This window comes from Musa acuminata, chromosome BXJ3-6 (assembly GCF_036884655.1).
Source record: "Musa acuminata AAA Group cultivar baxijiao chromosome BXJ3-6, Cavendish_Baxijiao_AAA, whole genome shotgun sequence".
NCBI classification, from domain to species: domain Eukaryota; kingdom Viridiplantae; phylum Streptophyta; class Magnoliopsida; order Zingiberales; family Musaceae; genus Musa; species Musa acuminata.
This window is the reverse complement of record NC_088354.1, coordinates 34,839,411-34,856,936: the sequence shown is the minus strand read 5'-3', so window position 1 is coordinate 34,856,936 and position 17,526 is coordinate 34,839,411. Positions and strand designations below refer to the sequence as shown.

At 36.5% G+C, this 17,526-nt stretch overlaps 1 protein-coding gene across 2 annotated transcripts; it reads left to right on the top strand.

Moving 5' to 3' along the window:
• Positions 1-23: 23 nt before the first annotated feature.
• LOC135640692 (probable bifunctional methylthioribulose-1-phosphate dehydratase/enolase-phosphatase E1 1) lies at positions 24-17,153 on the top strand. 2 transcript variants are annotated; one of them, XM_065155386.1, is made up of 12 exons: positions 24-316; positions 519-655; positions 1,725-1,820; positions 4,463-4,582; positions 6,575-6,664; positions 8,141-8,320; positions 8,539-8,694; positions 14,084-14,230; positions 14,319-14,420; positions 15,211-15,320; positions 15,451-15,569; positions 16,845-17,153. In XM_065155386.1, exons 1-12 carry the CDS (start codon positions 88-90, stop codon positions 16,916-16,918), a joined length of 1,560 nt encoding a protein of 519 aa, XP_065011458.1. In that variant the 5' UTR covers positions 24-87; the 3' UTR covers positions 16,919-17,153. The 2 variants fall into 2 exon arrangements, with proteins under 2 accessions (XP_065011458.1, XP_065011457.1); XM_065155385.1 differs by lacking the exon at positions 16,845-17,153 and adding an exon at positions 15,892-16,402 and having other exon boundaries at positions 26-316.
• The last annotated feature ends 373 nt before the right edge of the window (positions 17,154-17,526 follow it).

Sequence of the window (17,526 nt, the reverse complement as noted above, 5' to 3'; positions counted from 1 at the left end):
GTTCCGGTTCCCTGCACTACCATGTCCGTGGGGCCTTAATTTGGTGATTTCCTTTGTGGGAAGTACGAAACCCTTCTGAGAGAGACTATGGCTTCTGCGGCAGCGGCGGTCTCGGCGGAGGAAGGCCTTCCGCACCTGAGCTCGCAGGCCTACTTGGAAGGGAAAGCCGTGGGGGAGTCCCGCGCCCTGGTCGCCGACCTCTGCCGCCACTTCTACAACCTCGGATGGGTGACCGGAACCGGCGGCAGCATCACCGTCAAGGTCCACGACGACGCCGTCCCCAAGCCCCACCAGCTAATCGTCATGTCCCCCTCGGGTATCCCTTCTCTCCATCCGCCTTCCTCCTTGGATTCCTTTTCTTCTCTTGATTGTCCCTTCCCCGGTTCTTGAAGAAACGGGTCTTTTATGGCACGTCGCCTCGATTCCCTACCCGGCCGTTCTTTAGATGAACTTATCAATTGCTGTTGCCCTGTAAACTGATCAAGATTCGAACTTACCATGGTTGCCGTCGCGTTTAGGGGTTCAGAAGGAGCGGATGATGCCTGAGGATATGTACGTGTTGACTGGGAGTGGGGCCGTGCTATCTGCGCCGTCGCAGAAGCCCTACCCCCATAAGCTTCCCAAGTGCACCGATTGTGCCCCCCTCTTCATGAAGGTGATCTGTTTCGCTCTGTTTTATTTAGTATTTTGTTTCATTTTTATTACCATGCCAAGTTTTTACATCTGAATTAGCAGAAAAACCATGACTAGTAAAACTTAGTTAGAAATACTTCTGCATTAAAAACATAAGAAGAAAACTTAAAAGTACGCCCCACCTTTGTGGTACTACTATTAGTGGAACATACACGAGTGTTCTACTGGTATGGTGGGGAGCTCATCAACTATTGTAAAGGTAGAACATATGCTGTTTTAGTGACATCTCTTTCGTCATTTGGATATGTGGTGTGTACTATGTAGATTATGCTGAATCCTTAAGAGGACGGTGTCCAATATCTTTCAGTGTAGAAATGAAGATGTATAAATGTAGCACATGTTCTGGACATGAGATGCTTTTGTGGGACGGAACATGTGCTGTTTTAGTGACATCTCTTTCATCATTTGGATATGCAGTATGTAGATTATACTGAATCCTCAAGAGGAAGGTTTCTAGTATCTTTTCAAGTAGAAATGAAGATGTAGAAATGTAGCACATATTCTAGACATGAGATGATCAACCAAATCTCTGCCCATGCTGGTTCCTCACTTTGACACTGATCAGTGAAGCTCCATCCATCCATCTCTGTATAATTATTTGTATGAACTATGAATTTGGTACATGTCCTTAATTTTTGGTTCCTCTAGAATGTGAATTTGGATTTCCTTGATGCCACATTTGTGTGTGTCATGTTGAACCTAGACTTGGTTCTTAAAAACTGAATATGAAAGATGTCTTACATATTTGTTTGTTGGTGCTAAAAGCATTACCATAACGTGAGGCATCTTTAAGTATCTTGAGATTTGTTAGCTATCTTTAATATCTTGTAGGAATAAACTATTTATTACTTGCTTTTCTTTATCATTGGTTCTTCATTAGATTTGCCAATTGTCTTGAAAGTGTTTGCATTTATTCTCATTATACTTGGGTGATTATATTTAGCAACATTTATGCCATTACTCTGTTTTAGAATTTTGAACCAGTTATTGTCATATATCAGTGCTCATCTCCTACTTATTTTGTTTTGTAGGCTTATCAGATGCGTAATGCTGGGGCTGTTATTCATAGTCATGGAATGGAGTCTTGTCTTATAACAATGCTTCATCCTTTCTCAAAGGAGTTCAGGGTAAAGCTTTCAAGATGTGGGATAAAGGCAGAAAGTTTGTGTCTGTTTCTGGAATATAGAGCATATTATTTCTGTCACTTGATTGACAACTTTAGACAAGTTTTAAACACTGTGCTTTGGTTTAGTTTTAGAACTTCTTTTTCATGATTATAGTGTTAGACTTGAAGGATTTAGCGCATCGAATTTCCTAAGAATCCATACTTCTCCAAGAAGACGGCAGCCAATTCATGAATTAAGTAAGACAGGAAGCAAAACAATATTATTTATCATATTGAAATAGGGGCTTGTGGTATAGGTACAGGTACATTCAGCTTTTTGGCGTATAAACAGGGTGATAGAACAAGTGATTACCGTCTATAACAGGACTTGGAGAAGCATTATTGTTCCAAGGTAGATCCCTATGATACATATGATGAAGCTAACTTAGGTCGAAAGGTGCAGATTGTTAAGTTGGAGTTGACCATCGATAGATTGTCTCTATAAGATCTTTAATTGAAAAATTAAAGATTGGTGAATTATGATTTAAAGTGACTATTGATCTTGGTCTGTTTATCATGTAACAGATGCATATTGGAGAGTTTAGCTGATATTACATATTTTTATTAAATTATTAGGCTACTATTAGGTTGAAATTATAATCTACAAAAGAAACAATGTGGGAAAGTAGGAACTAGTTAAGAAAGAATAAGTTTTGGACAGTATGAGGTGGGCAACTTTGGAGTTTAGAGTTGAATTTAAGAGTTTTGCTTCATTTTGTTGTCATAACTATTAATTTTTGTAATGTATGCTGACCAACAATGATTTCCAGATTTAGCTGATAGCTTCAGATTATTATATGATCTTTTAGTCAATATGCATTTTTTTTTTTCAGTCTTTTAAACAAACTTCCTTCACTTTGGTTTCATATTATTTGAAGAGGAACATGTCTTCTTAATTATTCATCTTACTGTATATATTTGATGGGTATGACTTTGAAGATTGATATTCCTCAAGATTAGACTTTCCTGTTTCTTGATCCACTGAAATTGAACTCAAGGAAGAAGATATAAGGTTACAAATAGTGATGCATTTTACGAGGTAAAGTAATAAGATCATTTGGTGGAAACTGTACAGATGAAAGTGAAAATATCTTGCAGTATTTTGATTAGAACTGTAGAGAGGAACTTGAAATAAGTAGCTATGATCACTTATTATCTGAGTATGGAGAATGGACTTTCCAAATCTTCATGGAGGATTAATAATCAATGCCATCTCTTGACTATCACGTTTTTAAAGAGAAAGGGTGGTTAAACTGGAGATTGGGCAAACAAATTAATACTGACAGAGCATAATATTAGGGAAAATCATTTAAGATGGTAATGTTCCAAATACACATTGGTTTGGTCTATATAACAAATCAGCAGTCTTCGATTGGTCTAACAAAGCATTAGTGATAAACTATATAGCTGTGTACCACTTGGTGTATTTCTCATTTTTCATTTTTTTTTTAAATTTCAACTGTACTTGGTATTTGGTAATACAGGATGGTACTGTTTGGGGTCTTGGTACATATCATTCATATAAAATTGTAAATCTGGTATTGGACTACTTTATAAAATCTTAGCATTTACATGTTCAAATGAGACATCTCGATGCCTTGGTTAGAGAAGGTGAGTCGATTTGAATTAGTGGCACTAAATGAGGCAAAGGGAGACTTAAGAAAAACTTTACTATGAACAAGAATCAGAGATTTAGTTGCTCTTAATTTAACAGGGGATGTTGTCCTGTACAAAGTTAATAATGGGAAAAGATCCATTAGCCGTTTGCAAATAGTTGGGACATTATGACTTGTTATAATCGGACAGAGAGGGTGTTCACAGTGGTTAGTAGATTGTGTATTACTTTGTACTCATGGTACGAGTTCCCACACTGATGGTGGAACTTTATGCATATATCTTCTGGTAATTAGCATTGTAGTCTGATCAATTTAAGTGCTTATAGATGAGTGTAACTTATGAAGAATGATAAATGGCTTTCATGATGGTTTCTGAAATATTGATTTAGAATTTGGTTTTGAAGATCTAGGTTGTTGATTTTGCAGCATCCATGCCATAGTCTAGACATTTATATTTCAACCTAGATCAACAATTTAAGTGCTAATGGTGTTGGGGCATTATGCCTTCTTGTTATGTTGTTTTTCATGCCCTTTTTTGTGTCAGTTTAGCCCCTATACTGACCATCATGCTACTTCAGTTGACAATTGTCTTTTAATACTGGAATATTCTAGAAAAAAAGAAAGACTGGAAGATTCTAGACAGAGGAAAATACATCATAGGCAGTATATTTCAAATCTGATTGAATGTTTTCTTTTGTTCAAATTGAACTTGGTCTTCCTTTTTTCAGTTTTCCTGGTGTGTACTAAATGATCAAATTGTAAATGGAAGTTCCTTTGGAGAAGCAAAAGGAAAATTGAAATTGTTATAATCAGGATGGTCAATCTATGTTGTAGAAGGGGGAAGTTGTCTATTTATGGAACTTCTTGGAGACCCATTTACACAATTGTCAATTTAGGCTTTTATTTTGCTTCTACAAACGTCCAGTTTTATGGATTGCTTTGTGTGTTTTCCAAAAATTTCTTACCTTCTGTGGTTTTGCTGATGCAGATAACTCATATGGAGATGATAAAAGGAATTCAAGGCCATGGTTATTATGATGAGTTGGTTATTCCAATAATTGAGAACACAGCACACGAGCGTGAACTTACTGAATCCCTCAGTCAAGCGGTATACTTTCCTCTTATGAGTTTGTTCATTCTTCAGCATCATAGAGGGTCTGCATTTCTCTATATATTACTTGTAATTTCTGCTTCAGAGCAAGATTCGTCGTACCGCAGCATACCACTCGGTACGAACGATATGTACTAGTCTGACAGGAGACCGATACGGGCAGTACATCGGTATACCCCTATGTATCATGTGTCAGTATACTCAATATAGCTTGGTATGTACCAATAAGGTGAACGATGCTTCAGAGGACTGATATTATTGTGTGACCTGTGAATTTAATGGAATCTCAGTGAGATATTGGCAAGATGCAAAAAAAGGTGCTAATTAGTGCTTCATAGTAACTCCTATCATACCTAGAAACAAATCAAAGAGTACATGTATGCTCAAGAGAGGTTAGAACTTGTGCACAAAATTAGACAAGCTTAACTGAGGTGACAATTTTGAGGTAAATAGTCAATCTTACTAACAAATAGTTATTTTTTATGACAATTCAGGATTAGAAAAACCCACGGAGTCATTGTCAAGAACTAAAATGGAGACATGCCTTCTTGGCATGATTTTCGCATGTCCTTCTTTCATCAATTCTTCCTTGTTACAGAGAGTACCTAAAATGAGAACAAAGAGATAAATGATGACATTACTAGGATCAAGGAGAAAGAATTTTAATACATGAGCTAACACTGGGCAAGAAAGGCTAAGCTTGAATCATTATTTTTGAAGACAACTAAGAGAGCATCTGTATGTGATTATTTGAACATGGTCTGTTTACCTATCAATGTGGCAGCTTTAGTAAGAATGATGGTTAGATTCATCAATTCATCATTATGATGGTTAGAATATTGAAGAATATTAGTATATTAAATGACCTTGAACTTTTATTTCAAAAGATATATTCCTTCAGTTGCTTCTTGGTTCGTCAGTATGTGTCTTGTTGGTTGAGGTGTTAGTCCCTGCTTATATTACTTCATAATATTTACTACTTGACTTTGGAAAAAAATGTGGATAGGCAACTTTTTTTGTAACTCATTAAAATGGTTTTAAAATGCTATTGGTGTTTGGATAATCGTGTTAAATTTTTGTTTGTCTTGTCAAGAATGACCATAAAATTAAGTTCTACCTGCCACTCACTCAGGGAACAAAATGTGCTGACTTTTACCTGTACAGTCAGCTAAGGCTTAGTGTAACAGTGACACTGAAAAGAAAACATGGGGAAAACAAGAGTTAACCATCTCTAACATGAAGAGTAAAAAAATTTAAAAACCCAATAGAAAAAAATAGGAGTACCAGAGATCATGGCCGATGGTTTCTGGTGCTGTCATAGTTGGTTTAGATTGTGGTGGCTGAGGAAACCAGATTATGCGAAAAACAGAGGTGGTGATTTGCCCTAGACAAGCGAAACATTCTTTCATTTTATTTGCTTGGCTAAATAATTGGTTTATATTCTTTAGGTTTTATAGGTCCATGTTTAAGTTGATTTGTTTCTCTAGTTTTAGAAGTTTGTACTGTCTCAGGGGTTTGTATGCAATGCATTTGCCAATTCAGCTTGAAGTAAGAATGTCTTGTTGATGTATGCATCATTTCACTTTTGATTATTGGTTCTTGATTCCAATCAGAGTGCCACATGCTGCCCCATAACAGTTTTGGTCCTGGTGATAACTTTGGCTATGGCTATTTGTTAGGATTACAATTTTAGTAGTTCAGATGTTCTATTAATGTGCAGCATAAAAATAAACCAATCTTCTTAAAACTCTCAAGTGTTTGGTACTGTAAAATAGGAAAATGTCACAATGTCTAATGGCAGCCAGGTACAAAGTGGAAATGATAGAGCCTGATGTAATTAGTAAAATGTCCTTTCTGACTGTTAATGTAGGTCATACTTCTAAATTGGTATCATGTGAAATACCTCCATGTTTTATATCATAATATGATGTGCTCATCTAATTATTTTGGCCCTATATGTACTAATTCTACTGATATAATGGTTCACAGATGGCAGCATACCCAAAAGCGACTGCTGTGCTTGTGCGGAACCATGGGATATACGTTTGGGGAGACTCATGGATAAATGCCAAGACACAGGTCTATTTTCTTATTGTATAATCTGGATCGATTATCTATGTGTTCTATAAGCTGATGGTTTTCTTTCATTTTGTTTCAGACATCAAACATCTACATCCTAGTCGTTATTACAATCTTTAGCTATTTATTGCACAAAATGCTGTAGTACCTTGTATTAATGCATCTGCATGTCTGCAACCACATTGGAACTGAAGTCTTAAGATTGAATTTTAGTTGTCATTGCTCATTACTGATCATTTGAAGGTCAAATGTGATCTATTCCTATTTATCATGACTTAATACCTTTATGTTAGCATGTTATGCACTGAAGAATTTACTCTTGTTTCACCAATGTATTTGCAGCAACATTGGAATTTAAGCCCTTGGATTCAATTATACTGATTAGATTTCATTACTGATCATTTGAAGTTTGAATGTAATCCATTTCTACTATCTTGACTTGATAGCTTCATGTTATTATGTTATGTGCACTGAAAATTTTACTCTTGTTTATTTTTGACTATATCTCATAAGTTCTCTTTCCTTCGAGTATATTTGACATATTTGGTTTTTGGATGCCCCCCTCCCCACCCTAAAATAAAAAAGTAAAATGAGAATCCCTTATAGATATCTAAGCTTTATGTAAATCCATGTGTTGGGTCATGAATAGTAAAAAATGACTTTGATGCTTCATCTGATGATCAGTTGTAGAGTGCACTTATTAATCTACTGAGATATTTAAGCTTTCCTACATCTCGCATAAAGATGCGAGGATTTAGGTATTTACCGTCATGCTATGTCATCCTCAAATCTGCTGATCAAAGACCTATCAAGGCAAATCTGTTGCCTGTCAGTGCTAGTGGTGGTCATGCAGTGGCATGAAACTTCATGCACTTGCTCTGCATGAGATACACATTGTGTGCTTCAGTATACCTAGCTGCATACCCTCAAGTTATCCTTGACAGTGTCTTTTGTTATCTGAGACAAGTTTTTAGAATGTACCATACGATTTACTTGAAGTTTTAGAAGAATATAATCATTTCTAAGTATTTTCTTTATACTCATGGGCTATAGCAATGGTGTACTTTTCAAAATGGAGGGACATGCTGATATCTCTCTAGCACAATGTTCACCGTTTACTGAGCTGTAGTATCAGCATGTTTCATGCCCATTTATGTGATCAACAAGCAATAGTTTGCTTCAGTTGTCAACTCATTACCGTATAAATTATGATAGTCAGTGATCAATCCATTTTTAGACCAAGTTTTCCTTTAAGTCTTAAGGGACTCTCGCATATATGATGTGGACTTGTGACAACAAATTCTAGATCAGCTTTTTTAAGAAGCTAGTTGTTTTTATGTCATTGCTAATTAATATTTTACTTTTTCTGGAAATTAATGTTTTCTTGTCCATTTGTTGACTTTTTTTCTTTCTCATTCTTCCAAAGTTTTGTGGTATTAATTTAGAATTACAATAATTTTTTTAATGATTTTTCAGGCTGAGTGCTATCATTATCTTTTTGATGCTGCACTTAAACTCCATCAATTAGGTATTGATTACAGTAGTCCAAGTCATGGTCTGATAGGCAGTACAAATGCATTTCAAGACAAAAATAAGCATCTAAACGATGCTGTAAAAGCAATAGAGAATGGCGAACATTGTCCTGAGACGTCAAGAGTAAGTTCATTTGTCTTCATTTCCTCTCTCTAAATCTCCCCTTGTCCTTGTTTATGCTGTTAGCTATTATGTGTGCATTCATGCACGTTTCTTGATCCTCGTGTAGTATGGAGATCATTCTGGTGTGGATCTCTGTCTTCATTGACTACCATTCTGTCATTCTTTTAAAATTAACCAACTAATATCAGGTTAATTTTTATTTTTGTCTCATCATGCAGCATTGTATTGTTCTGGACATTGAAGGAACAACAACCCCAATTACATTTGTTACCGATGTCCTTTTTCCCTATGCTCGTGACAATGTGCGGAAACATTTAGTGTCCACATATGAGAGTGACGAGACCAAAGAAGATATTAAGCTACTGCGAACTCAAGTAAGATTCATATAGTTCAACGGTTATTCCACAATACATGTTCCAATTATATAATATTACAGTTTTTCATGCTATATTGTTGTGGTCTAAGAATGCATGGCTAATTAGAAAACATGATTGCTTTTAACAAGCTGATCAGTAAAAGTGGGACTTGATTGATTTGATCATCTTAATCTGCAGCTCTTGTCATTAGCCTACAATTCTGAGCTTCTAGCTTTGCGTGACTGATACTTGCAAATTAGAGTTTCTTGGAACAGCTAGAAGAAAATGGATTTATAAAACTGCTTTTCTTTTCCTAGGGACATTTTTATTTGATGTAAGTACTGTTATCTTGCTAGTTATCGGATCTCCTGCAGCGTCGGCTTCTCCCCAAGGGCGACGATACTACGACCATATCTCCCTAGGGCGACGGTACTGTAGCGGCGATCTGATATACTGCGACGGTGGCTTTTCCCTATGGAGATGATTCTATAACCGCGACCAGAAGAGGGATCAAACATGGCAGCGACGGCCCCTAGGGCTGGCGACGGTGGCGGGAGGGTTGATACGATGGTAAGACTCCCTACCGTTACCCCTCAATTGGCTCCTCCTCCATATCCTCTCCAGAGAGAAACTCCTTCGACGAAACATCCAGAGTGATCCCGTCGCATCTTAGGCTTAGGCCAATATTACTTACCTATTTTCTCGACCTGCGGTCTGATCTCGGTGAAACTGTCCATCCATCACCATTAAGAAAGAACCCATGGCCACCTATTCTGGAAAGAGAGAGAAAGATAGAGATAGAGATCTGCTTCGTAGCGGCGCCTGAAGCTCACGACTTACTATCTTTAATCGTAAAATTGGATGTTAGGATTTTTGCCACCGTAAAATGGAGCTAGAAAAGCTGACAAGCTCCATTTGCATGACCAAAAGATAAGCAATGCTGACATCGTTGTGGCTTCCAGGAATATGAGACATGTACCTTCCGAGTGTTCCCGTCAAGATCACGATAGAAAACCTCATTTGGAAGATCTTCGTCAGAAGAAATCAGTACACATGCTCGTGCAAATGCTAATCTCGTCTGAGCAGCTGTTGCTTTGTCGATGTAGAGTGGCTGTCCCAGAGTGCTGCATAACTTTGCAATAAAACGTCGACTCCAAAGATGTAGAGGAAGACCTTGAAAGGATACCCATAATGGAATAGACTGTAGGCTATCTAACTCCAAACGGACATCAGGAGACCAGCGTCGTAGGATCATTGGATGGCCGCGAATAGTCCAGAATCCTTCGAGGACTCGTTGTAAATCTTCTTCAGAGTATAGCTTGCAAACAAAGAATCCGTTCTCCAGCATATGAAGATCAAATGACGATATTCCCCATCGAGTTTTGATAAATGAGGATAGTGGGAAATAAGATGTTTTGAGACCTACCACATAGCCAACAATCGCCATAGACCATGTCTCAATAAGCTCTGCTGAATCAGTAGTCTCGTATACAGCAATCTTCTTATCAGCCTGAACTTCTAGAGTAAAGAATTTCAAGCTTAGATCCGGACTTCCAACCGGAGCCTCTCAAAATATTTTACCTTTGTTTCCAATACAGGTTTAGAATAAAAAACAAAAAACTGTTAAGGCTAGCCTGTTTTAAATTCCTCCACTTGTTTTAATGCATTGTTTAACAGTAATATTGCCTGTGCTAATATTTTTTTTCCCAAATTCTTTAAATTATTAGTGTTGGTTTTACTGACTACTATGTTTTTTCCTGTTTGTGAATAGACACCAGTACAATCTCCATATAAATTTCAGATTTTTGGTAGATTAGTGTGGTAATACCATATATATGTGTATTAATTCTCATATTCTTAACATATGTAACTGGAAACTGTTGGATAACTTCCTAGGAAGTTTCATATTTCTGAAATTTTTGATGAAAAAGTACTAGGGAAGCGGCTGAAGATTTTTGATTGTTAGCTAACTAGTTATTATGGGAAGTTTTGGTGTTTTGTAGTGTGTAATATGTTGCCCTCAAGATCCAACATAAACAGTGGGGATCCACCCTAACTTAATTTGTTTCCTTTTTACTATCCATAGATTTCTATTTGTATGTCGTTTGGAGTGTCTTCCCATTCATTCCTTGTTCACTCCTAATAATGCTCCTGTGTCTTGTGTCTTCCCATTCATTCTTTTATATTCTGCTTAGTTGCAACGTTCTAATAATTTTTAAGATATAATTTATCTATTGTGTATATTTTTTTTGCAAGAACATATAAAAAATCAAGGTTCGTCGTACCATAACATACCACTCGATATGGGTGGTACGTATCGGTTTGTTAGGAGAACGGTATGGGTGGTACATCGATTCACCTCCACGTATCATGTGTCGGTACGCTCGGTATAGCTTGGTACAACTCGGTACGTACTGTACCGATAGTTGGTTGGTACATCGATACGGATTGGTAAAACGAATCATGTAAGAAAATATACACAAGAGATAAAATATATCTAAAAAATTATTTGAACATTGCTACTAAGCAGAATATCCATGTAATCAAGCTTAAATAGTTGGGACTTATGACTTTGTTGATGTTGTTATTGTTATTATCAAGGTCTGCCATACCGAAGCGTACCACCCGTACCGGGCGGTACGTATCGGTCCGATAGGTTACCGGTACGCGGACCGCCCAGTATCGCTACAGTGCTACAATATTATACTGTAACACTGCTACTGTATGAAAAAATATAAAATTGTTCGGTACACCAGGGTGTACCGCTCGGTACGCCATGATGTACCGCCCGATACACCAGTACCATACCATACCGAGCCCGGGTCGAAACGCCGGTATGGTATGGTACAGCGAACCTTGGTTATTATATATTTTTGGAGGAAATATGAATTGTAGCGGTGGTAGTGCTTGGAAAGGCCATTGCCCCTAGTCAGAATACACCTATATCAGAAGTGAGCTAAAACTGATTATAAGAGGCTGATGGATGTACTACTATTAACTTCTGGGTTAGTGGTTCAGGTTCAACGAAGTTAATGGAAAATGATAACATAGTAGACCTAGGACATGGTGAGGGGCTTTAATAGGAAAGGAATATCCGTGGAATTCAGTTTCACATCGGAAGTGGGCTTCAATTGACTTATACAATATCCATCTAGATGTACTATTGTGAATATGTGCTTAAGCTTTTTAAGCCAGCGGTACAGGTTCAACAAAGTTAATAGGTCAAGGTCGGGTCGTGACGCCTTGATAACTCCTAGCTCTCTCGTTTACACATTACTGTATGTTTTACAACTTTTTGATTGTGGTAATTTTCATTGTTTCATTCGTTTGTTTTTCTAACTAATCACTATTTATCGCATCACTTAAATTGAGTAAATTTCATTCCTTAACCAAAATGTTATCCTCCAAGGATTGCAGTTTATGCAATGTGGCAAACTAAAGTAAATAATCTGCTTGTAAAAGTTGTGTAACACTTTTTACATGAATATAATTAAACCTAAAACATACTTTGTAGTCCTTAGAACTCGAATCACTTGTATAAGCCGTAAAGTTGCTTTTGACATCCTTTGCTAATTTAAAAAACAAGCTAAAAATTTTATTTGGCTAGACTGAAAATGAATAAGCCTTACCATTTCTGTCATACGCAATTTATTTTGGATAGTTTTGAAAAGTTACTGACACTTCACCCTGCACCTTGCCAGAATTTCTGTGCCTCATCCTATATATACTTTAATGCTGTATTTTCAAAACACTGTACCTAGCTGCATTTGCTGTGTCATGCCAATATATCTCCAATGCTATAATGGGGCATCATGAGACCCTTTTATGTCACAGGTTTCTTGGTGCATGTTGCACAATTTTGTATGTGTTGCATGGCATGGGATAAAAAGGACATTATATCCTTTTCCCAAGATGAGTTTGTCAATGTTCATTCCAAGCATGGGAAAATTTTGGAAACTTGAATGTGTTTGCCTATCATGGGGTGATAAGGTAGACAATGGAAGAGCTTAAGCAAAGCTAAACATAGGAGATACAGTAGGTAGGAACTTCAGGGGGATAAGTGCATACTGATAGCAGATCTATCATAAATTCAACTCCAGGGAGTGTAAGGAATGCAGATAAAACACAGTTATTAGGAAGAAAAGAGGGATAGTTAGAACAGGGAAAAGGATGGGAAAGTTACGAGGGAAAGAAAAAAGAGATATAGGTGGCCTGTGACCCGTTATTCCAAGGACTGCTCTTCAGCAAAACCAAGTATACAACTGCCATATTTCACGACTGTAGTTTCTTTCAAGTGATGACTAGAATGGGTCCCCTTTGCTTGTCTATTTTGGAATCCATAGGAGGGAAGTTATTAGAACAAAAATATCTCATTTCCTGCAATGTTTGCCCAAGTCTTGAATACAAATCAGGAATAGCAATCATTAGTAAAAATTTAGTGACCAACTGAAATTTCTTACAGATGTGGCAAGTATGTGGTCCTTAATCAATTATATTAAATATGTATAGTGAAAGATTGTTGAACAGCCATTCATATTTCAAACTAACTTCAAGTCCACCAGAAATTATCTCAAAATGCCAAATAAATTTGTGAAAACTGCAGTCTTAATCAGTCTCCAAAAGAACAAACATCAGCCTTAGATCATCTTTAAGAGAGACTATGAGCTGAAACAAAGTACCTCATATTGAATAACTCTGATCCCAATAGATTTACCATGAGATCTATGACATCTCATTCTGCATCAAATGTTACTTTAATGTGAAGTAGGACCAGAATAAGTGATCTCGAATGGTGGACCTTATGTCATGTAACTTGTTCAGCTGGAAATTCTATGTAAATACGAATTTGTAGTGAATGATCACTTGTAGTGGGATACATTTGCCAACAATATGCTTGTAAAATGTTTTCTGTTGATCAATGTGGCAAAAGGATGGCGGTACTGTCTTCTTCCTGGGGTAACATGTGGCTATATTTGATAATTGCAAAATCATTCATGATACAAAATTTAAATAGATAGCGATACTTGCATCTCCATCAAGTAGGAGGTTTAAATCCTTGAGTGGCATTCCATACGTTTCATGTATCTTATGCATTTTTAAAAAGCCATAATGGAATGACCTGCTCCTGCACGGTTTTTCTTATTTTAACTTCTATCACTTGCATATATGTTTTTTTTTTTCAATTTTTTGTATTTTTCTTGTTCTTTTGAGTGATCTTTGAAATAGTTATGGAGCAACTTTCCTCATCACTCTATTATGTGGTTCTGGTAGTTGTCTCTTATTCTTGATTCCTCCAGCTTCTTTAATGTTTAGTTTTTTAGGACCAAAAGCAGTTTCCTTTTCGTTCTCTAGTTTCATATTTCCTATTTTTTGTTAATGATTTGGTTAAGTAACAATTTTTTTATAGGTTGAGGAGGATCTTAAACAAGGGGTTTCTGGTTCTGTACCCATCCCTTCTAATGATGTGAAAAATGATGTGGTTGATTCTTTAGTAACTAATGTGGAGGCAATGATAAAAGCTGATAGAAAAATTACTTCCCTAAAACAATTGCAGGTAATAAAACTGATTTCATGCAATTCCTTGATTATCATGTGCTTTGATCTGCAATTTCATATATATGTTCTATTGTTTCTACATGCAGGGACATATTTGGAGAGCTGGATATGAGAATAAAGAATTGCAGGGAATCATTTATGAGGACGTTCCTGAAGCTCTTAAGAAGTGGCATGTGAATGGTACAAAGGTGATATTTGCTAACTCCATTGGCAATTTCAGTATGCTTTCTATCTTAAGAAGTACTATGCAAGAAGACAAGGATGTAAAGTTGATCAATACCTATAGTTTATAAGGAACTTGCTGGACAATCATATTTCTCTAATGCTAGTGATTGCTCCCATCTTTTATTACCTCAAGTTAACTACTAAATTACTTTTCACCTCTTTCTTTCTGAAATCCATCACATTATATCTCAACTCTTCTATGCTCTTTTTCTGTATCAATAAAAACCATGTCAAGTACTACTTATTCGGTTTATATATATATATATATATATATTTTTTTTTTTTTTAAGAAAATAAATTATTCATACTATAACCAATAAGTAGGTATAATTGAAGCTATGAATATGCCTTACAGCCTTAGCCCTTCAACACAGTCAACAATATCAAGACTGATCCACTGATGTTTGGGTTGTTGCCAATTATTCTGCCTGTCATGTATGAACTTGCAGCTGCTAAAGGCATTGTTCTGTTTGTGAATTTTGAGGCATTTTCTAACTAGTGTGCTAACATGATGGATGTTGGTCTAACAGTTAAACTTGTGTAAGATGTCATCTCTAATTGAGACTTGTTAGGGTTTATCCGCTGCCTTCTCCTTGAGTCTCAAAGTTTTTTTTATTTTATTCAATTTATGATGATGATTATTGCTTCTGTTTATAGGAAATGCCCAATGCTCTTCTGTAAGTTGTGCCATTAGTCTATCATGATGTTCATCTCCATCTGTTTAGCTGTAGAAAATGGCCTTTTATGTTGCAGGTATACATATATTCAAGTGGTAGTAGAGAGGCCCAAAGACTTTTGTTTGCAAACACTCTTTATGGGGACCTGAGAAAATACTTGAGTGGATTTTTTGACACCACAGTCGGGTACACTTATACATAGTCTCTACTGATGAAGCTCTTTTTTTGTTTTACTCTTTGGTGATCAAGCTCTTATGTTTCCCTTAACTATACCTCTTCACTAAGGTACACATTCTGCTATTTTTTTCATCAACAGAAACAAAAAGGAATCACGCAGTTACCTTGAAATCTCTCAAACAGTGGGAGTAAATAAACCATCTCAAATCTTATTTGTAACTGATCTGTATCAAGAAGCTGTGGCAGCAAGGGCGGCTGGTAAGTATAAGTTTTCTGTGCACTGTCTGATGGATATTTCCTTGATCTGTTATACTTTATTAAGTTGAGTTTTATGGGTGAAATTTCTAGCGATCAGATATTTCTGTTTTGCCAATGGGTTGTGCTAGACATGTGTTGGCTGGTTTTGTGCTGATTGGCACAAGTCCTTAATAACGCATATTCAAAATGGATTACTGCAATACCAGCAAACTTATTTTGTTATCAATTTTTGCAAATTCAATTATATTTTATTATTGATTTTGCAAATTCAAACTGTACTTTTATCTATAAATCCTGAGGTTATACTTTTATCATATTTTAGGTCTTGAAGTGCTAATCTCTGTCCGTCCTGGAAATGCACCCCTCCCGGATAACCATGGATTTAAAACCATCCGTTCCTTTGCAGAGATATAAACCAAAACATGCTACACCGTATTCCATATGGTGATATTGTGGTTATATGGTCGCAGTAATTGCCAAAGAAACAAAAGATCATCTTTGATGACTTTCATGTGTACTCATATTTGGAACTATTAAGAAGAATGTTGCCAGCTATGATGCTTTTTTAAATGGACACTTCCAGATCCATCAAACAATGGTGCAACTGGATATGAGAGGTGTTTTGAATAATTGTTTATGCTTGTAGCATATAAAGAACTTGCAATAATTGTCTGAAGAGTTGGAACTATGAGGTCATTCCACAAAAGGGACAAATAAAAGAGTGTTCCTTGGGGAGTGTTTATGGCCCTATGTTGTCTTAGGGAGATACAAACTCCATGATTATGTTGTTGTCAAACTCAATATATGATTTTGAACTTTGTTTGACTTTTGAATTTGGCATTTCACTTCTGCGGGATGCCGTTGGAATCCAACTGGTATTTTTTGTTGTTTGCACGGCAGAGCCTGCTAATTCTTTTTGAGTGTTATAGTAGTTATTGCACAAGAACACTACAATTATTTGCAATATGTGATGTGCAGCCGGTCCTTCGAAGATGGATATGCATTTTTTTTTTTAATAAAAATTAATATTTAGTTATCATATGAAACGATGTACAAAACATTTTAACATGGATTCGAATACGAGATATTGTCAGTTATTTTCTACACTTTTATGTGGATTCGAATATGATACATTGTCAGTTAATTTATACTTTGATGTGGATTTGAAACCTTATCGTTATTTTTAAAATATCTAATTCTAATTGGGTTATTTTCTAAATATCTAATTGGATATGTCACGTTGTGAAAAATAACAATATCTATCCTTTGTAACAGTTGGGAGTCACGCATTTGACAGTAGGAATGAACGAGGCTTGAATGATCGGTCCACGTTGCCTTGGGAGCATTAATTAGTGTCGGCTGGCGCTGTCAACGACCTTTGTAGACACAGGCCGTTAAACCTGCGCGCTGCTGAATAGCCTCCAACAGCCATCTTTATCTTAGTCAATATATGGAGCTATAACTGAGCGAGTCAGAAAACCAAAAAACAATTTGACTTCAGGTTTGACTTCAGGTTTGAAGTTGCTGATGTAATTGACCATCATATTAGGATAAAAGAACTGAGTTGGACTACCCTTGTCAGAATGGAAATTGGTCTAAATGATCTATCGTTCCAGCTCTCTTAAATTCATCCGCAAGTCCATTCCCTAGCTAGAATATGGTCTACATCTATCTCTCAGCTTAGCCTCGGAATTGTGTGAAAACATATGCTACTGTAACATTTTGATCACTAATTTAAACCAAAAGCAGCGGCAGCACAACTGTCTATCCTCTGTAAGATGAGCAACTTCTTTTATCCAGTCAACAATGACCTGAAATAAACAGGGAAAAAAAGTTTACACAGCCTTCCGGCATTAAATCATTTGACCGAAAACAAGCTCTATCATTTAAATTAAATCCCCACATCGGATTGTCAAACAAAAGTTTCACACAAGGATCAGCAATTCAAGGATGAGAG

What these genes read in the sequence shown, in the direction of transcription:
- LOC135640692 (XM_065155385.1), top strand. Translation starts at nt 88, where the DNA reads ATGGCTTCTGCGGCAGCGGCGGTCTCGGCGGAGGAAGGCCTTCCGCAC. An exon ending in CTTCCCTAAAACAATTGCAG is followed by an intron (nt 14,231 to 14,318) that starts GTAATAAAACTG and finishes TTCTACATGCAG; the next exon opens with GGACATATTTGGAGAGCTGG. An exon ending in TGTGGCAGCAAGGGCGGCTG is followed by an intron (nt 15,570 to 15,891) that starts GTAAGTATAAGT and finishes ATCATATTTTAG; the next exon opens with GTCTTGAAGTGCTAATCTCT.